This window comes from Cervus elaphus, chromosome 29 (genome assembly GCF_910594005.1).
Source record: "Cervus elaphus chromosome 29, mCerEla1.1, whole genome shotgun sequence".
Lineage (NCBI taxonomy): Eukaryota > Metazoa > Chordata > Mammalia > Artiodactyla > Cervidae > Cervus > Cervus elaphus.
In genome coordinates, this window is record NC_057843.1 from 17,254,575 (window position 1) to 17,276,149 (window position 21,575).

Here is a 21,575-nt window from a genome sequence, read left to right on the forward strand (position 1 = left end):
AAAGTCTGTCACTATTTCCATTATTCCTCCATCTATTTGCCATGAAGTGATGGGACCAGATGCCATGATCTTAGCTTTTTGTATAATAATGCTAATAAGATCTAATATTTACTGAAAACTTACTCTGTGTTAGATAACTGGCTAACTGTGATTATACTAGATGCCCTATTGTGACAGAAGACAAAACACTGCATTTTGAATGAAATGGAAGGATAAAGGCAAGCTTGATACTAAGTAACTAAATTTTTAAAACATCATGATGACAACACTCTGTAGAAAGATAAAAGTATTTTTAAAGCAGTGACATTGCTAATACTCAATACATTTTATCTACTCTAAAAAATATTATTTTTAAATTGTTAGGGAAAAAAGTATGCATGTTCTGTATTTTTAAGTGTTTTTCTTTTAAAGCTGGAAGAACACCTATTAATCTGTAAAGCCAAAATATTTCTCGGGAGGCAAAGTAGGGAGAAAGCAAATATATACTTTAATCTCTACACTTGCTATGGTTTCAATCTTTTTCACTATGTATGTATTCATGCATTATTTGGTATACAGCATTTTCTAAAGTGGTAAAAAGCAATGAAAATATTCAAAAGAAATTCTCTCAGAAAAGACCAAATACCATGTTGTAGTCTGCTAGTTGTCCTTGAAACTCTTTTATTTCAACAGCTAGAGTCTCAGCTCTGTAAATATAAAATACATTCATAAATACATAAATAGGCAGATGAACATTATGAATATTATGTTTAACTACAAATGTAGTACTAAAATTCTGAAACATATTACATCAAATGTTATTCATAATAAAAATATACCTTGCATACTTTAACTGCAAAATTACTCACCTCTTTTCATATGACAAATATACTGAATTCTCTTGATTGTACATTTCTATTTCTTTCTGAAGTTTATTGATTTCTGTTGTAAGTTCACTTATTTTACTTCTAATGGAAAGAAATAAAGAAATTAGTAATACTTCCAATCCAGAAAAGTCTTTCTAGTTAAACAAAATAAACTTTTCATAAATGTGTAACAATATAAATGGTTTTGTGAAATTTCACTAAAAAAAGAAAAACAATTTAAGCAGCTTATTTGATTAAGGTGGTATACTCCAACTGAGAAATTGATAAAAGTTCTTTATTCATTAAAAAAGATGAAACAGTATTAGAATGGAAACCTGGGCAAACTGGTACAATCTACAGACAGAAGCAGACACCTAACTGTCACTCTCACAGTTCTTGCTACCCTCTAGGATAGGATTTTTCAAGAGCAGCACTATGGACATTTTAGGTCTTTGAATAATACTTAAAACAATACTTTCTGTGCACTGTAAGATGCTTAACCATCTCTCTGGTATGGATGCCAATGGCACATCCCCCAAATCCAGTTATGACAACAAAAAATGAGTCTAAAAATTGCCAAATATTCCTTAAGGGGGCAAAATCAATGCCAGTTGAGAACCACTGTTCTTCACTCAATTAACATAAATAGATAATTGTAATTTTTAGTAAAGAAGTACAAAACTTGGAGAAGAGAGGCAATGTGATGGTGAGAAATAGCTCTATCACCTTACCTTCTTTTGATTAAAAGGTGACTATATATCAACACTGATGGCCTCACCCTCATTCTTACTGATGTCGGCTTTGAGGACAGATGGGAGAAAACCTTCCCTTCTCTTACTAACTTCTAGGAGTTTGAGGATCAAAAGGACTCAAGTAACCGAACAGGAAAAGAATTAAGAAGGACTAAAAGAAAGAAAACAGAGATTTCAGGATACAATAGAAGGATACATTAAATAGAATGCAAGTAATTGGAAAAGACCCTGATGCTAGGAGGGATTGGGGGCAGGAGGAGAAGGGGATGACAGAGGATGAGATGGTTGGATGGCATCACCGCCTCAATGGACATGAGTTTGAGTAAACTCCGGGAGGTGGTGATGGACAGGGAAGCCTGGTGTGCTGCGATTCATGGGTTCACAAAGAGTCGGACACGACCGAGCGACTGAACTAAACTGAAGAAAGAAAGAAGACACAGAGGATGAACCAACCAGAAAATAAAGTAAAATGGAAAAATAGAGATAGGCTAGATAGGCAGAGAAAAAAGTAGGTATAGAAAGAGAAAAGAGTTCTTAATTTAGAGCTGCATACTTAAGAGATATATAACAAACTTATGAATTAAATAAAATTAGGCCACATGTATAGCAACTGACTAAATATATACTTATGTAAAACTCTGTAGTAATTATTATAAATAAGTATATATATTTTATGGATAAGGAAATGGCAACGCCCTCCAGCATTCTCGCCAGGAGAATCCCATGGACAGAGGAGCCTGGTGGGCTACATACAATCCAAGGGATCGCAGAGTCAGACACGACTAAAGCAATTTAGCAGGCACTAGCAGGCACGCATATATATTTTATCATTCATACACCTATCTATGAAGAATATATTTCAGAATAATTAGTGAAAGAAGCATAAAATATTCTTCTCATTAGATGAAAAATAGTGAACTGGAAATATATAGCTCACATACATTCTAATACATAAAATTTAACATCTCAGCCTAACTATACCACCACCATTTGTGATGACATCTATTTAGAGCCAGATTAACCATAAATTATGTCAGAACACAAAATAATCTTAACAATTAACAGATACCTAATTATCTCAGTAAGTACTATAATTAAAACTTCATGATCATTCATAGAAAAAAAAAGTATATAACATACCGAAGAAGTCCAAGATAGTAAGATTTGTCTAAAATTTGCCTCTGGGGACCTAAAAAAAATTTTTAGGTATTAGTGTTCAGTTTGAAAATGCCACCACATTAGCAAATCCAAAGCGCAACCAGAATTACACTCAACAATTCTCTAACAGCCCTCCCAGTAAGTCTAAAAATCTGAAAGAAGCAATGAAATAGAAAAGAGAACTAATATCTTAGCATCATGACATAATGGAAGCCTGAATTAAGACCACAAAGATGGGACTAGAGGTTGGGCTGTTAAGAGAGTGGATTCAAAGAACCAACAAAAACATTGGACTCTACTGGTTAGGGTCACTGAATGGAAACTGGGCCTAACGGGGTCTAGAACAGGACTAACCAAGAGAACGTTCTGCTACAATGGAAATATTCTATAGCAGCACTGTCCAATAAAGTAGCTACATGGGAATACTGACCACTTGAAACATGGCTGGTGGTATGTGAAAAGAAGAGAAGCGAAAAGCAAAGGAGAAAAAGAAAGATACACCCATCTGAATGCAGAGTTCCAAAGAATAGCAAGAAAAGATAAGAAAGCCCTCCTCATGATCAATGCAAAGAAATAGAGGAAAACAATAGAATGGGAAAGACTAGAGATCTCTTCAAGAAAATTAGAGATACCAAGGAAACATTTCATGCAAAGATGGGCTCAATAAAGAACAGAAATGGTATGAACCTAACAGAAGCAGAAGATATTAGGAAGAGGTGGCAAGAATACACCGAAGAACTATACAAAAAAGATCTTCCTGACCCAGATAATCACAATGGTGTGATCACTCACACTCACCTAGAGCTGGACATCCTGGAACGTGAAGTCAGGTGGGCCTTAGGAAGCATCACTAAGAACAAAGCTAGTGGAGGTGATGGAATTCCAGCTGAGCTATTTCAAATCCTAAAAGATAATGCTGTGAAAGTGCTGCACTCAATATGCCAGCTCATTTGGAAAACTCAGCAGTGGCCACAGGACTGGAAAAGGTCAGTTTCCATTCCAATACCTAAGAAAGGCAATCCCAAAGAATGCTCAAACTACTGCACAATTGCACTCATCTCACACGCTAGTAAAGTAATGCTCAAAATTCTCCAAGCCAGGCTTCAGCAACATGTGAACCATGAACTTCCAGATGTTCAAGCTGGTTTTAGAAAAGGCAGAGGAACCAGAGATCAAATTGCCAACATCCACTGGATCACTGAAAAAGCAAGAGAGTTCTAGAAAAACATCTATTTCTGCTTTATTGACTATGCCAAAGCCTTTGACTGTGTGGATCACAACAAACTGTGCAAAATTCTAAAAGAGATGGGAATACCAGACCACCTGGCCTGCCTCTTGAGAAACCTGTATACAGGTCAGGAAGCAACAGTTAGAACTGGACATGGAACAACAGACTGGTTCCAAATAGGAAAAGGAGTATGTCAATGCCATATATTGTCACCCTGCTTATTTAACTTATATGCAGAGTACATCATGAGAAACACTGGGCTGGAGGAAGCACAAGCTGGAATCAAGATCGCCGGGAGAAGTATCAATAACCTCAGATATGTAGATGACACCACCCTTATGGCAGAAAGTGAAGAACTAAAGAGCCTCTTGATGAAAGTGAAAGAAGAAAGTGAAAAAGTTGGCTTAAGGCTCAACATTCAGAAAACTAAGATCATGGCATCCAGTCCTATCACTTCATGGCAAATAGATGGGGAAAACAGTGGAAACAGTGGCTGACCTTATTTTTCTGGGCTCCAAAATCACTGCAGATGGTGATTGCAGCCATGAAATTAAAAGACACTTGCTCCTTGGAAGAAAAGTTATGACCAAACTAGACAGCATGTTAAAAAGCAGAGACATTACTTTGCCAACAAAGGTCCATCTACTCAAGGCTATGGTTTTTCAAGTAGTCATGTATGGATGTGAGAGTTGGACTACAAAGAAAGCTGAGCGCAGAAGAATTAATGCTTTTGAACTGTGGTGTTGGAGAAGACTCTTGAGAGTCCCTTGGACTGCAAGGAGATCCAACCGGTCCATCCTAAAGGAGATCAGTCCTGAATATTCATTGGAAGGACTGATGTTGAAGCTGAAACTCCAATACTTTGGCCACCTGATGCGGAGAGCTGACTCATTTGAAAAGACCCTGATGCTTAGAAAGATTGAGGGCAGGAGGAGAAGGGAATGACAGAGGATGAGATGGTTGGATGGCATGATGACACAATGGACATGGGTTTGGGTGAACTCCAGGAGTTAGTGATGGACAGGGAGGCTGTGATTTATGGGCTCACAAAGAGTTGGACACGACTGAGCGACTGAACTGAACTGGTAAAATACTTTTATTTTAATTAATTTTAATTAATTTAAATAATCACAAATATTTGTATTTGTAAAAATACAAACAATTTATATTACAAATACAAATAGCTATTGGCTATCACAATGGACAGTGTAGGTTTTGACTATAAATTTCTCAATCTAGGCCAGAGATTATGATTTTATATAATTTTTCAGAGACTTTTCAGGAACACAATCTTACATTTCAGTAGGACTAAAAAAGCCCATAGGTTAAATGTCCCAAACCTTGAGAGAGGTGAAGTGCCCTGCATGGCATGAGGAAAAGGCTAGGAAATATTGACTGAAATCCATGCTGAGAAGAGGGAGAGAATGTCTCACTAGAATGGGAAATGAGGCACTGGAACAGGTAACAGCAAAATCACAGCAGATAGTGGTACATGCTGGTAACAGAACTTTTCACATAAGGCTTTGAACTATATTTGTAGAAAATGACTATTTTCTTAAATAATACCTAAATACTATTTAAGTATTATTAAAGTATTATTAAATAATACTTAAATTATTAAATAATACTTAATATTTAAGTATTAAATATTAAATAATACTGGTTATTATTTAAATAATACTGGTTATTATTTAATCTTATTTAATCTTAAATAATTAAATAATATTTAATTATTAAATAGTTAATAATACTGATTCTGTTTTAAAGGAGAAATTAATACAGTAATAAAATTTGATGAATTCTCTTAGAATTGCACCTTTAAGGTTTCTGCCCTTAAGGTTTTTAAATAAGAAATATTAAACACATAAATGATTCTGTGAATACACTTTTAAAGACTAAACAACTACAAAATTTTGAGTCATTTTCCTCTATAGCACTGATAATTATTAAGCAAGTATTTCTAAACTACTGATTTTTTTTCATCCTTTGGCCACCCTGCATGGCACATGGGATCTTATTCAACCAGGGATCAAATCTGTGGCCCCTGCACCAGAAGTGCAGAGTCTTAACTACTGAACCACCAAGGAAGTCCAATAACCAACTGGTTTTTAATATTTAGTGAACTAAGTTGTATCATAAGTAAGAAAATTAAGTTTGCTGAAAGGTAGGATATATTATATTATAGAAATCGGTATATCACCTTATAACTAATTTCATGCTAGTATGTTCATCCCTGATAAGTCATTTGCACATATACATAAAATTTAAAAACTCAACATGAAACAGTTCCCTATGTTTTGATTTATATATATATAATAGACCAACTTTTTGAATCAAAACATATAGTGTTATTATTATTATGCATTTCTAAACACATAGAGAGATAAGGAGAGATGTAGTATAAATCTGCATGTTAGCCTCACTTCCTTACTTAAGCATTATAATGGAATAATAATTATTACCAAAAGTAACACTTCTGGTCTCACTTCTCATAAATATACAAATACCTACCATTGTCATTTTGATATGAAAACCAAAAAAAACTATTTCAGAATATTTCTATATGGTACTAGAAATCTAATTTTCATTTCTGAGTTTTCCTTCAAATTTCTTCAAAGAAATTATAGCAAAGTTCACCAACAAGGACCTATTTGCTCTATAGCATAGAAAACTATACTCGATATTTTATAATAACCAAAAGGGAAAAGAATTTGAAAAGAAATATACATGTATATGTAAATCAACTATACTTCAATTTTAAAAAGTTATAGCAAAGTTCACCAGAAAAATGATTAAAATAGCTCATACATGTATATAACTCCATAGTTCACAATGAATTCTCATATTCATTCTCTTATTTAACCCTTAAAATTTTTGAATCAAGGAGTAAGAACTGAGAAAGATAGCCTTTCACTGTATAATTCTGATTTAGCAATACACTGTAATAGCTCCCAGGTGGCGCTAGTGGTAAAGAACCTGCCTGCCAACACACAATGTAAGAGATGAGGGTTCCATCTCCAACATCTTGGGTCAAGAAGATCCCCTGAAGAAGGGAAGGGCAAGCCACTCCAGTATTCTTGCCTGGAAAATCCCATGGACAGAAGAACCTGGAGGGCTACAGTCCATGTGGTTGCAGAGTCAGACATGACTGAAGTGACGCAGCACTAATATACTGTAATACTTCTTATATACAATATGCTCATCTTCTTAAAATAGATACCTTTCATACCAGTTTTCATTCCACTCAAACCTTGTTGTGTTACAGGACGATCAGCAACTCTGATTTGAGAAGACAGAACTCCTCCTGTCCCTATGGGACCACCACGAGAGCCTGGTCTTCCTGTTCCAGGTGGCATCTAAATGACAAGATTCAGTTTCAATAAAATAGAGAAATACTGTGCCTCTAATATTAACATTATATGAAGAATATTAAAAATAAAACTGATTCTATATAATATGTAAAATTTTCCTTACATTTTTAAATGTTTGAAATAGTACATAAAATTAATATCTAAAATTAATGATAAGTAATATTTTTCTTTAAAATGTAAAATTCTATGTGTTAGACATATTTATACCACTTCTAAACTGTAAAGGAGCAAAATGTCCACATATTTGTCCTTATTTAACAACAGGACTAATGGTGAAGCTGAAACTCCAATATTTGGGTCATCTGATGTGAAAAACCAACTAATTGAAAAGTGTCTGATGCTGGGTAAGAGTGAGGGCAGAGGGAGAAGAGAACATCAGAAGATGAGGTGGCTGGATGGCATCACCAATCAATGGACATGAACCTGGGCAAATTTTGGGAGATGGTGAGTTTATACAATATACTTGCCTACATTTTCCGCTAATACATTTATGATTTCATTTTTTAATATAAAATTTTGAAAATATCTAGGACTCTGTGTGAGGGTGGGATTTGGTTTATAAAAACAAATGGTTTACCAATTATTCAGCAGTACTGAATACTTCATGCTTTCCTACTAATTTGAAATGCAACCTTCATCACTAATTAAATTCTTCTTGCCTAATTCCATTTCTGGTCTATTCCATTTCACTTGGTTTTGGCACCAATATGCTATACCCCTAAATTGTTGTAGCTTTAAAATAAATTTCAATATTAGTATGAATACACATCGTCTCTTAACATTAGTCTTTTAAACATTCTCCCACATTGATACAGTTGTGTCCAACTCTTTATAACCCCATAGGCTATACAGCCTGTGGAATTCTCCAGGCCAGAATACTGGAGTGGGTAGTCTTTCCCTTCTCCAGGACATCTTCCCAACCCAGGGGTTGAACAAAGGTCTCCCATATTGCAGGTGGATTCTTTACCAGATGATCCACCAGGGAATCCCAAGAATACTGGAGTGGGTAGCCTATCCCTTCTCCAGCAGATCTTCCCAACCCAGGAATCGAACCAGGGTCTTCCGCATTGCAGGCAGATTCTTTACCAATTGAGCTACCAGCGAAGCTCTTTATACTTCTAGACATTTAAAAAAAAACCAAACACATATAATAGTATGCTTATAGCATAAAGAAAAACAAAGAAGAATCTCTATTTATTATAGACAGGCTTTTCAAATTCTACCAGGATATACACATAATAGTTCAACAATTTGTTTTAAACTTACACCAGTTGCCACTCGAATATTTCCTGACGGGGGTCGTATTCCAGAAGGAGGCCTTCCTGTCAATCCAATCCCACCTCGAGAAACAGGGCGAACTGCTGAAGGTTTGTGATTACTGGCCATTATTTGCTCAGTTTAACCACTGCTTGGAAACAAGAATAATTTAATTCTACTTTGATACCTCCTGTAGCAAGACAGGAGTGAACCACATACCCTTTCAAACATTTAATCCACTGTGACTTTTCTTGCAAATTGATATTGTAGGTACCACCATGTACAAGGTTAAGCCTGCTTTAATTTTGTTCAGATTTGACATAACTGTTCCATTCAGAAGCATGGAATCATTTATTATAACATGCCCTCCTCATTTCCCTACTATCTTATCAAAATGCAAGTCCCTCTACTTACCTTTCTCTCCTGGGCTCTCATTCATACTCTAGTTAACTAAAGTTTTCTCTCTCCTTACAAAACCAGTATCTTTCTTCTCTGACAATTTTTATCTGTGCTTTCTGGTCTATAGTAAATTCCGTTATATTCTCAACCCTGTTATAAATACTTCCTTGTACTCGTCAACTTAACAGGATCCTGTCTTCTGAAAATACTTTTGGTAGTGAAGGCTGTCTTAGCTTCTTGTCCAAGGCAGAAGGAATACATGGCACTCTCCTTGCTCCACAATGTAATTGGCAAACGTTATTCTTCAAAGTTTAAAAAAAGTAATAAACAACATGATTCTCTTCCATTGAGGACCAAATAATGCAACTATATTGCCTTGGATCTTTTCTGGTTGCTTTTATATAGGAGCCACCTAATCTCTCCCCCATATTTACTAAAGTCTTGTGTATCTTGTTCAGTCTCTTCATTCTAGTACCATCAACAACCTGGATGATTTCCATATGGATACTGGATTCAATATGTAACATTCTAGCTTCACAGTTCCATGACCCAAATCCCAGCAACCATTTCAATTCTAATTCATGGCCACGGCCAGAGCTGGAGCTTATCATCTGGAATTGCTTCATCTCAAATATCTTAATGAGATACTTTATTCTCTGGCCTTAATCTCCTCTCCTTCTACCTTTTTCTCACCTTTATTCTCACAAAAGACTTTGATGCTGGGAAAGATTGAGGGCAGGAGGAGAAGGGGATGACAGAAGATGAGATGGTTGGATGGCATCACCGACTCCATGGACATGGGTTTGGGTAGACTCCGACAGTTGGTAATGGGCAGGGACACCTGGCGTGCTGCGGTTCATGGGGTCACAAAGAGTCGGACACGACTGAGCGACTGAACTGAACACCTCCCCTTAAACTATTCCCTTTATTCATTCTCTCCTAGTTTATCAGCCCCCTCCTGTACTCAGCAGAATAAAATATCATTCAAAATTTTGACTATTTAAAATAGCATTTTAAAATTATGGTCATAATCTATTAGTAGCTTATAAAAACAACTTAGAGGGTTATGACCAATTTGAGTTAAATATGAAATAAAACAGAAGATATAAGAGGTTTCACTGCACATGGGAAGGGTACTGTTTCATTAAATTTTTGTTTCAGTTACATTTGTGTAAATTTACACATATGTGTATACGGGTCTATAATGTAAGATATATGTCCTATTATGCATAATGTTCAAAAGAGTTTTAAAGATTCTGAACTAGAGAGAGAATATGGAGAAAAAGAGTACCTAAGACTCTGGCCTGAGGAATGTAAATATATACAGGTTGCACAGAAGAGGGAAAGCTTGTATAAGAGACTGAAAACAAAGACTAAGAAAGCTAACAGAAAAGCCAGGAGTGTGTGTCAGAGATGCCAAAAGGCAAGAATGGTCAGCCATGACATTTTCTTCTGGGAATTCAAGTAAGATGAACACTGAAATGTCCACTGAAATCCCCACTGAAGAAGCCATTAGTGACCATGATGGTCATTTTCAAGGATTCCTTTTCTTCTCAACATTAAATTACTGTCTCATGAGCACCATCAACTAATTTACATCCTTGAACACTTCTTCAACCCACTTCACAAATCAGAAACTATTCTCTACATTCAACCTGGACTGCGGAACACCATTGATGGAAATCTCACAGCTGTATAGACTGGAGAACTGCAAAGTCATAGTCACCAAATTTAGATGGATCTTCATATCTCTGAAATTATTTTATTTATCCTTGATAAGCTACTCTGTCCTTGATGATTGCGATTCTTAACAACTTTTCTACTCCTACCTCTCTCAGCAGATGACTCAATTTCATAATTACGAAAATTAAGATATGAAAACCATCATATTTGGAGCAAATCAACTTACCTATATAAATGCTGCCTTCCAATCTCAACAGCCATGACTTCTCTCATTCAAGATCAATCTCTATTCCGATTTATCCTCTTAATCCCACCCCTCTGGGACATTAGCTTCCCTCTTCTTGCCAAACTCCTTCTCCCTAACCCCTGCCCCAAGCTCCTTCGGAGCATTATCCAGCTCCTGAGAAGGGGACAACAGAGGAAGAGATGGTTGGACGGCATCACCGACTCGACGGACTTGAGTTTGAGCAGGCTCCAGGAGTTGGTGATGGACAGGGAAACCTGGTGTGCTGCTGTCCATAGGATCGCAAAGAGTCGCACACGACTGAACAACTGAACTGACTGACTGACTGACTATGTCTAAACTTCTTCCTTTCTTTGAGTCTGTTGTCATGTTCCATTCTTTCCTAACCCTAAAAACTAATTTCTTGATCCTGAAACCACCTTTAATTCTGTCGTATATATTCTTTTTCTACACAGGCAAATTCTAAAATATCGCGACCATCTCCGGGATACTCCCCTCTTCTGTTTCTACTCTTTCAGTCTCCTTCATCTTATTCTACCTGCCCCTATTGTCGCATTTCTCAAGATATGAACCAGCCTATTTTTCTTTTTCCTCTCTACCATCTCATTGATCCACCTCATCTATACTCAGGGTTTGAGTGATTTAAGCTGATGACTCACAATACTGAATCTCTAGTCCTGACTCCTCACACTCTCTCTGAGGTGTTTATATCCAAATAATTTACTTGCCATTTTTACTTCAATATAGTATCAACATTTCAAAACAAATGAAATGTAAACTCACTGTCATCTCTCCTGAATTTATTCTTCCCCCTGGAATACCTCCTAATCACACAAGCCAGAAATTTAGTCCTTGATTTCTCCCTCTCCCTCATTTCCCATGGCTAACCACATAATCCTACTTTTATTCCTAAATGTTTAAAATATAACTTCCTCTCCATTGCTATAGTACTGTTCAGAGCCTCATGGACTCAAGTAGATTATTATATTGGCCTCCTGACTTGTCCCTTGTGTAACACACAACTTGCCTGTTATACTCCCTAGGAATCCATCAACCACCAGTTCATAACCACCCTGCTGCTGCTGCTGCTGCTGCTAAGTCGCTTCAGTCATGTCCGACTCTGTGCGACCCTACAGACAGCAGCCCACCAGGCTTCCCCGTCCGTGGGATTCTCCAGGCAAGAATACTGGAGTGGGTTGCCATTTCCTTCTCCAGTGCATGAAAGGGAAAAGTGAAAGTGAAGTCGCTCAGTCGTGTCCGACTCTTAGCGACTCCATGGACTGCAGCCCACCAGGCTCCTCCATCCATGGGATTTTCCAGGCAAGAGTACTGGAGTGGGTTGCCATTGCCTTCATCGAATAACCACCCTAACCTTCTTCAATTTGAATTTACAGGGCTGTCTGAACTGCTACTATGCATCTGTACACATATCTATCCCAGGACCTATCACACCAATCTGCTTAAATACTTCTCCACCTTGAAGGCAAGACCTGGATCTTATTCATTTTTACATCCCCAGCATTAATCTCAGTGCCAGGCAAAAACTTTTTTTTTGGTACCTTCTGAATTTCCTTCCACATGAAGGCACTGCCACCTACAAAATCCAGCTACAAAAATTTACTAAATTATCAAAAAGAAAACAAATCACTTCTTAAACCAAAATGGCTTCTCAGTTTCTGTAGCCCCTGCCCAGTACTTCTCTGGGTTTCCCTGGCATTATTCATGATCAATCCTGGAATGGTTTCTCTCCTCTCCATAATATTTTGTTTTCATTTAATTCTAATTAGGCTGATGACTCACAAATCAGTATCTACAGTTCTGTCCTTAAAACTGGACACCAATTCTGAGTTTTCAACTACTGGGGGGGAGGTGGATTTCTATTCAGATATCCCATTATTACTTTATATTTAATATGTTCACAGCAGACTTAGAATCATCCCATTCCAACTAGCTCCGTGATTCTATTTTCTGGCCATTTTGAACTCTTCGGACAAAGTAACAGAATTATTACTATTATTTCAAATGGAAAAGTAAGTTTTATAAAACGACTTTTTCAAAGGCAGACGAGGTCTATGGTCCAAACAGTTTCTACCAGGGACTTCCCTAGCAGTCCACTGGTTAACTCTCTGTGCTTCCACTACAGGGGGCACCAGTTCCATCCCTGGTGTTGGAACTAAGGCAGTGGCAAGGGAAAAGAAAACAAAACAAAACGGTTTTCTCTCAGAGAAAGTTAAGACAATAAACCTTCCTTTATTCAGCAAAAATAGTTGGGGTTACTCTAGCTTTCCTGAAAACTTTAAGAAAATGGACAATACATAGAATTCCACCCCATTTTCTTTGCCACTGCTTTATTACAGGGGGAAAAAATTTAGTTAACATTTGATCAGTTCCACAGGGTAAAATACAAGGGAGGAGCACTAGTAACAAACAGGCCACTAACTCCGGGGTTAGTCTTTCAAATATTCGCATCATCTAAGGGGTTATTCACACAACCAGAGAGGTCCCAGAAAGACTAGGGATACTAACGGAGCTCCGACAGTTACCAGCCGTACACCCTAAGGGCGTGTTTTTTTACTGTAGTCTGGCGAGAGCTCCAGCTTGCAGTCTTTGTGACGATTTCAGATACTGAAATACCTGACTCCTAATTATTATCCCAATCATTATCCTCCCCAAACCAACCATTTTAATATATTTTGAAGAAGTGGAAAGTTGCTAAGTCCCTTCTGCTATGACCAACAGACAGACAGCTATTATTACTTCGAGTAAAACTCAGCCCACAGTTAATTTTCTGAGGCGCTCGGGTCGTTCCCTCTGGTCCCCTGGCAGGTCTGCTTAGGGGACTGTGTGAGAAAATCTTGTCTCATGTTCTGCAGGACTAAAAATTGGCCTTCCTTAGCCCGGCGTCGGGCTGGAGGAGAACTCCTAAGAGCCGGGTTTATTTTGTTTGAAGCGCATCAGCATCGTCCAAGCTAAGACAACCAGTAACGGAGGCAAGGAAAAAGTTGGGACCGGGGATTTCTCACCTCAGCCGGCGCTGAGGGGTGCGAAAGGAGCGAGGTCGCACCACCCAGGGGCACTCGAACTTCTTGCGAGCCCTCCACCACCGCGTAGCCCACCGGTAGGGCCCGCGAACCCGCTCCCTAACTGGAAAGGCCGCGCTCACCTTCGTGCAGCTTTCCTAGGCCCTCAAAGCCTAATCTCTGGTAGCCGCGAGCCTTTTCGTCGCCCGGCAACAGGGGGCGGGGTGCCTCCATTGGATTGGCCAATCCTCGGCCTCCGCTCAGTGACGCGAGAGTGAAATGTTCTCGCGATATTTGACGGCTAACTTTCGTTTCCTCGGTAGATCCGAGCTTTTCTGGAGGAGATGGAAAACGGCGTTTTGGCTAGGAATGAATATTTTATTTGGAAACTGATTTGCTTTCTAATCAGAATAATCTCTCTGATTGTGTACCTGACGTGAACTCACTCTAGCGAGTTTTATTATATCGCTGTGTAACGTCATTTGTACTCCGTCAGACTTTTTAATGAGAATTATTTCAAGTTATTCCGTGGTAGGCAGCATTCGTGGTACAGTCTTTACTTCTAATTAGCGGTAGTTTCCTTTTCATTAGAAGAAAGGAACGCAACACATATGATACAGCATTAAGTCTCGATGCGATTCTGGTAGCATGTTCTCACTTCATTGAAGGCTTTTATACCTTTAGGCTTCCTTTCACAGTGATTCTGCGAGGAGGGCTGAATTTAAAGCGAATTGGCTTAAAAGAATTATTTTATTTTCAATTTTTTTTAATTAAGAAAAATGAGAACTACGTCGTCTCAAATCCTACTTCTCTAATAAAAGGAACTTTAAGTTTGTTTTTTTCCAATTTTCCTATAGTCAGCTTAAATGTGACGGGAGCTCTAATTTTATATGTGTGTGTGTGTATATATATATAACTTTTAACATTTTCACACTTTCCATCTTGCATACATTACGTCCAGGTTTACTGTTGTATGCCTACCTTCAAGTAGGTTAAAATCTGTGCAATACAAAATGAAATAATGTTCTGTGACTGAGTTCTCAAAGTTTGTAAAGCATTTTCGTGTAATTACTCCACTTGAGATCAACATATTTGTAGTGGTCATTTGTTGTCTTTAGGGTCACTTTAGTGAAAGGAAGTAGAATTTGCCATCCCAAACTATGCCACGTTGGTAAAAGGCTTATTTTGAGTGGAAGGCAATTGAAAAGATGTAGATACAAGAAAAGCTCTCCATTCCACTACTTGCGTAAAAACAGAACATAAATTTTCAAAGTCTCCTCTTCTTGCTTCTTAAACAGGAAGGCCAAAAGTTAATCATTGGAGACCTTTATCAGCCTGGAGACGGCACCAGAGGAATCTACTAAAAACAATTAACCAGCCTTTACTGTTAGTTTCCCATCTAATTGCCTTCCCATAATGCTACCTCTAAAGAGTCCTTTTACCACTTGTGTAGAAACTTATCGTTCCTTTGTTAAGATGCTGTATAAGCCCAAACTTTAGTCACCGAGCTACTCATCTCTGAATTTCTTTGTATATATAATACATGTAACAACAACAACAAAAACAAAGAACGTTTTTAATCTTCTTAATCTTTTACTACAGAGCCCCAGCAGAAACGGTAGAAAGAAAAACCTTCAACTTCTAACGTCCAACTATTTTATATGGTCTCATAGAGAAGCTACTGACGTGCCTTTTCCGTCGGTGTTTTCAGACATAAGGGAGACCCAACATTTGCCATTTGTATAGAGCTGTGACAGTTTGAGAGAAAATCTTAAAAAACAAAACTTTCTCTAAAGTACCAAGAACCCAGTTTAGTATTCTCAGAATTTAAGGCAAGTGATTGTCTCCAATTTAGTCCCAAGATCTCTCGTCTTAGATTTAAAAAAAAACAAAAACAAACAAACAAAAAAACCTCAGGAGACTACGCCGAGTTTGGGGAAATCGGAGTAAGATTGCTCCCAAGACAACACGTGAAGCGAACTCAATTAGCCAGGCGGACCAAAATTTAAAATACCCGGATTTGGCGCTCCTGGGACTCACGCCCCGCTTACGCGTGGCATTGTGGGATTTGTAGTTCGGACCATATCCGGTATCGAAATAAAAAGCTCAGCCAGGGCTCGGAGAGGATTCAGGCTCAGAAAAGAACCAGATTCGGGCGCCCAGACAGAGAGGCCGGCGGTGGTATTTCTTCCTCGCTGGCGGTCCAAGCGACCGTCGCCTCCGCGTTGGCCTCAGCAGTCAGGACGCACACACTCTGCGTCATGGCGGGCTGAGGCCGATGATGAATTCCGGTGTGCATGTCAGGGTTGCTGTGTCACTCGGCCCGCTCGGCGCGCCCCTTCCCTGCCGCCCTTCCGCACCGGCCCTTGGGCTCTTCCGGGCCCGGCGTCCCTCACCTGCAGGCGCTCTCCAGCCGCCCGCCCGGCCTCTCCGACTGACCAATCTCGCGCCGTGCCCCGGCCCCGGGCGCCGGACCCACCAGGGCCATGGCGAGCGGCGCCTGCAGGTACCGGCTGAGCTGCTCGCTCTCGGGCCACGAGCTGGACGTGAGGGGCCTGGTATGCTGCCTCTATCCACCGGGGGCTTTTGTGTCCGTGTCCCGAGATCGCACCACCCGCCTCTGGGTCCCAGACAGGTGAGCGCCCCGAGTCCCGTTAGCCCCCACTTGTGCTGCAAGCTTCCTGCGGAGTCCAGGAAGAGAGTGCCCCCTCCCTGCCCTCTTCCCTCTCTTTCTGGCCTTCCCTGCGATCCGCGCTCCCTCCCATTTCTGAGGTAGCTGGCACTCTGGGTACGCCGTGTAAGAAACCTGTGAGATTTATGTGAAAAGAGTGCTGGGTTAAGGGAACAGAGACCTACTTTCTTGCCCTAACTTGACCACTAAAAAAGTGAGTGACCTTGGATGAGCCTTTTATTTTTTGTGGCTTCAGTTTGTGAACGATGATTTTCCCGTGTTTTCTATTTGAAAATTTTTTGATGCCAGGTGCACCCTCATTAATGAGGTAGTGTAAAAGCATCTGGCATGTGATTGAAGTAAATCCTCTTCTTTACTGAGAATTTGCTCTGTAGTCTTCCCTCAAATTTGAGAATTAAGGTTCTCAAAAATTGTATTGCAGGAAGGTGCCTTGGCTCCTCTCCACGTTATCCAATTCAGAGTTTCTTAGTCCCAGTTAGGTGATGGACTTGAGTGGAGGGGAGAAAACTCCTCAACTGTTTTATGGATGTGGGGAGAGGGTGTTTTCTTGAGAGAAAGCCCACTGCCTTCAAAAGATTTTCAAGAGATTAATCAAGTTCAAGGGTTTAGCCCTGATTTAGCTGGTTGTAACAGGAAATGCTTCAACAGTACCTGGACCGTGAACTTCCAGATGTTCAAGCTGGTTTTAGCAAAGGCAGAGGAACCAGAGATCAAATGGCCAACATCCACTGGATCATTGAAAAAGCAAGAGAGTTCCAGAAAAACATCTACTTCTGCTTTATTAACTATGCCAAAGCCTTTGACTTTGTGGATCACAACAAACTGTGGAAAATTCTGAAAGAGATGGGAATACCAGCATACCTGACTTGCCTCCTGAGAAGTCTGTATGCAGGTCAGAAGCAACAGTTAAAACTGGACATGGAACAACAGACTGGTTCCAAATAGGAAAAGAAGTACCGCAAGGCTGTATTTTGTCACCCTGCTTATTTAACTTAGACGCAGAGTACATCATGCGAAATGCCAGGTTGGATGAAGCACAAGCTGGAATCAGCATTGCCAGGAGAAATATCAATAACCTCAGATACGCAGATGACACCACACTTACGCAGAAAGTGAAGAAGAACTGAAGAGCCTCATGATGAAAGTGAAAGAGGAGAGTGAAAAAGTTGGCTCAAAGCTCAACATTCAGAAAACTAAGATCATGGCATCTGGTTCCATCACTTCATGGCAAATAGATGGGAAAACAATGAAAACAGTGAGAGACTTTATTTTGGGGGGCTCCAAAATCACTGCAGATGGTGACTGCAGCCATGAAATTAAAAGACGCTTCCTCCTTGGAAGAAAAGTTAACGACCAACCTAGACAGCATATCAAAAAGCAGATACATTACTTTGCCAGCAAAGGTCCATCTAGTCAAAGCTGTGGTTTTTCCAGTAGTCATGTATGCATGTGAGAGTATTGGACTATAAAGAAAGCTGAGTGCCGAAGAATTGATGCTTTTGAACTGTGGTGTTGGAGAACTCTTGAGAGTTCCTTGGACTGCAAGGAGATCCAACCAGTCCATCCTAAAGGAAATCAGTCCTGGGTGTTCATTGGAAGGAATGATGCTGAAGCTGAAACTCCAGTACTTTGGCCACTTGATACGAAGAGCCAACTCACTGGAAAAGACCCTGATGCTGGGAGGGATTGGGGGCAGGAGGAGAAGGGGACGACAGGATGAGATGGTTGGATGGCATCACCAACTCAATGGACATGAGTTTGAGTATGCTTCAGGAGTTGGTGGTAGACAGGGAAGCCTGGAGTGCTGTGGTCCATGGGGTTGCAAAGAGTCGGACACAACTGAGTGAACTGAACTGAACAGGAAATTTGAGACCTAGAAGGCAGATTTCTTTTTAGAAAGGGAAAAATTAGATGAGTTAGTTTATGTAGTAATTCTCACATCAGATATTTCACTCAATGAAACCATACATTTTCATCCATAAATTCAGATGATCACTATTTATTGAGAGCCTCCATTTTGTTTGTGATCCTGAAGAAGAATAAAAAGACAAGTTTCCTATGTTTATATATCTTAGCTACAGTCTGGGCGAGAAGATGGATGAAGAAAACAACCAAATAATTACACTTTGGCATGTGTACTGTGAAGAAAACAAATAAAGAGTTGAGTGGAGAGAGATGCTAAAGAAGGAGGCCTCTCTGAGGAAGGTGTTTTGGGTTTTTATTTCTTCTTAAAAAGCACTGAGCTGGAGGTAGTCAAGGGAATGAGGAATGGAAGTGAGTCAATTGGAAGAGTACTGTAGGCAGTAGGAAGAGCAGACACAGCTCTGGACTGAATAGGAGAATAGTCCCTGTGTTCTGGGGGGAATGAGCTGTGAAGTGCAGGCAGATCTTAGAGGCTGGCAGAAGCCAGGACATGCCTGGTAGAGGGCTGAGGAAAGGAGTTAGTAGGTAGAAGCCCCCAAAGAGTTTCATCAGGGAGCAGCATGATTTGATTTACCTGTGGAGAACTTTCTGCTAGCTTCATGTGGAGAATGAATTGCAAAGGGATGAATGTGGAAGGAGATCTGTTTAGAGGCTTTTGCAGTCCTGCAGCCAAGAAAAATTAGGGATTTATAGAGCAAACTCCTTTATTTAGCTGGATCAGGTCTACTCTAACTGTTCGAGATTTATGATATTCCAAACCGCTTGGTAACACTGATATGTAACTTCTTGTGTATTTGAGTACAAATTACTGACTAAACTTCTGCATTTAACGTTGAATTCAGTAGAAGCACATGCCCAGTAGGTTAACAATGCCGCAATAAGGAGTCATTAAAGAATGCTTGTTGTATTAGTTGAAATCTGTTGAATAGCTGAATCCTTAAACTTTCACATGTTTTATAGGACTGTGCTCGATTGCTGAGAGCTTAAATCACTGGATCACAAAAACATGAGGAACTTTGAGCTGAAGTGATCTTCTCTTTAATAACTAGTTCTTCTCACTCAATTCATATTGTCTTTTGGTTTTGTTTTTTAGAATTTATGTGGTTTTCAACTAACACTGAGTATTTCCAGGCACAGGGCTCAAAAGTGGGATTGGTGTGATAAGGTGGTTTTCCTCTCGGTTCCAACTGCTATGGTAGAGCATCTCATAGTCACTCTTTAGGCAGCAGAACTAGTGTCTCAGCCATACCTTTAGTGTCATGAAAAGTGTCCTCAAGGCTAACATCCTGACAATTTCTGTTTATTTCATAGGATATTAATGAAATTAGTAAAGTGCAATAAAACGTTTGGAGCCAGCGAGTACACATTTTCGTTTTCTCATGTGCATTGTTGATAGGGTTCTGGATTAGGGCGGATAATGTAGGGATGGACTGGTAAAGAAGGGGAACGTTAGTTTCAAGGAGGCAAAATAATTCTAGTGTGGACTAAATCAGATACCTCATCTTTCACAAGGACCCTCTGAAAACCCAGAAAGCCTCCAGGCCTTCTGAAGGTGCTTCAGATTGGAGACTTTATTTTTCGGTTGTACATTGACCTGAACCAGTCAACATGCCATTATTGCAGATGGCTCCAAGCCTCTGGAAGCCCACCTCACAGTAAACTGGATTTCCCAAGTCTATCACACCAATGATTGCTTTGCCTTTTAAAAACTATCCATGTTTGAAAGACTCCAACTTCAGATTCCGCCTCATTCATTAAATCTTCCCTGACCATGCCAAGGCTGGAGTAACTTCTCCCTCATGCTTACTCAGCACTTGGGTCCTTAGTCAGGTGGAGTTTATTAAGAAATTAGAGCCATTACTTTCTACCCTCCAAGCCACAATTCCCTTTTCTTGGAGGCAAAATTTTCATGTCTTTTAATGGCTTATTTTTAAATTTTTCTTCCATATTTGTATATAAAGTGCTGTACTGCTGTTTCTTTAAACATTTGTTTAGTTCTCTGTTTTAGTGTTTTCTGTTAGTTCTTATCAGGGAATATGAAAATATAGCTATAGCTCTCTCTTCTGCTTTCTGCCAACCCACCTCAAATAGGCATCCTTTCTATGTCCTGACCCTCATAGTTTAATTTTAGACTAAATCAGTATTTTGTGACTGTACAGAATCTGTCTACACCTGAGGTGTGGAATAAACTATGGTAGCTTTTCCTCATCAATTTTATGATTTCCTTGTAGTTAATAATTGTCTTTTTTTGTTGTTTTTTTTTTAAATTTTCTATGAATGTATCACTAATTCAACTTTATATTGTTTGCTAATCGTCTAAATCTCCTTTCAAGACCTCTAGACACATTGGATATTCTACAGTTTCTCTTTCTCAGCTAATCGTCTGCCTCTGGTGCACAACTAATCCTGGGATCTTCTTTCACTGTCCTCTTAAGAAGCCATTTTTGGACTCTTCTGTTGGGTTTCTTCTATCAGTTATCCTTAAACTTTCTTGGTTTTCTTCCTTGACAACTTATTAGAACACATCCTCCAGGAGCTTCCTGAAATACAGTGCAGTGATAGTGTATTAAGACCTACATTTGGAAAATGATTTTATCTTGCCTAGCTACTTGAATAATAGTTTAAAAGTTTGTAGCATTGTAATTTCCAAATAATTTTTCTTCAGAATTTTGAAGCCATTATTCCATTGTACTCATTGTGTTACAGTAAGTCTGAAGTCATTGTGACTCTTGACCTATTATTTTTTTCTCTCTGGAAGACAGTCTACATTCATTCATTTTTCAGGTTCATTAAATGTGGCCTCTGAATGTGAAAACTCATATCCATAAGTTCTGGAACATTTTCTTAAATTCTTTGGTTTCATTGTCTCCATTTTCTCCCACTTCTTTTGTGGAACTTTTTATTCATATATTGAACTTGTTCCTAAATTGCTTTTTTATTTCTCTCTGTGTATCTCTTTTTTTCTCTCTCTCTATTATACTTTCTCAGAAATTGCCTTGACTT

The 21,575-nt window shown here is 39.1% G+C and overlaps 2 protein-coding genes across 8 annotated transcripts in view; one reads left to right on the forward strand and one right to left on the reverse strand.

Moving 5' to 3' along the window:
* Nucleotides 1-14,181, reverse strand: part of IFT74 (intraflagellar transport 74) — a 96,967-nt gene extending 82,786 nt beyond the window's left edge. For 2 of the 5 annotated variants that reach the window (XR_006338577.1, XM_043890976.1), the window contains exons 1-6: nucleotides 13,961-14,158; nucleotides 8,621-8,759; nucleotides 7,204-7,339; nucleotides 2,738-2,786; nucleotides 849-947; nucleotides 626-686 (exon numbers count right to left, since the gene is read on the reverse strand). Coding sequence is in view for 4 of the 5 variants with exons in the window: in XM_043890976.1 (XP_043746911.1) it covers nucleotides 626-686; nucleotides 849-947; nucleotides 2,738-2,786; nucleotides 7,204-7,339; nucleotides 8,621-8,740 (465 nt within the window). In the remaining variant the exon portion in view is untranslated. Of the gene's footprint in view, nucleotides 1-625; nucleotides 687-848; nucleotides 948-2,737; nucleotides 2,787-7,203; nucleotides 7,340-8,620; nucleotides 8,760-13,960 lie in introns of those variants that run through there. The other 3 variants (XM_043890975.1, XM_043890974.1, XM_043890977.1) reach the window with 3 other exon arrangements.
* Nucleotides 14,182-16,083: 1,902 nt separating this feature from the next.
* Nucleotides 16,084-21,575, forward strand: part of PLAA (phospholipase A2 activating protein) — a 37,491-nt gene continuing 31,999 nt past the window's right edge. Inside the window, exon 1 of one of the 3 annotated variants that reach the window (XM_043891022.1) lies at nucleotides 16,084-16,592. In XM_043891022.1, coding sequence (XP_043746957.1) covers nucleotides 16,444-16,592 — 149 coding nt within the window. In that variant the 5' untranslated portion in view covers nucleotides 16,084-16,443. The remainder of the gene's footprint in view (nucleotides 16,593-21,575) is intronic. The other 2 variants (XM_043891021.1, XM_043891023.1) reach the window with 2 other exon arrangements.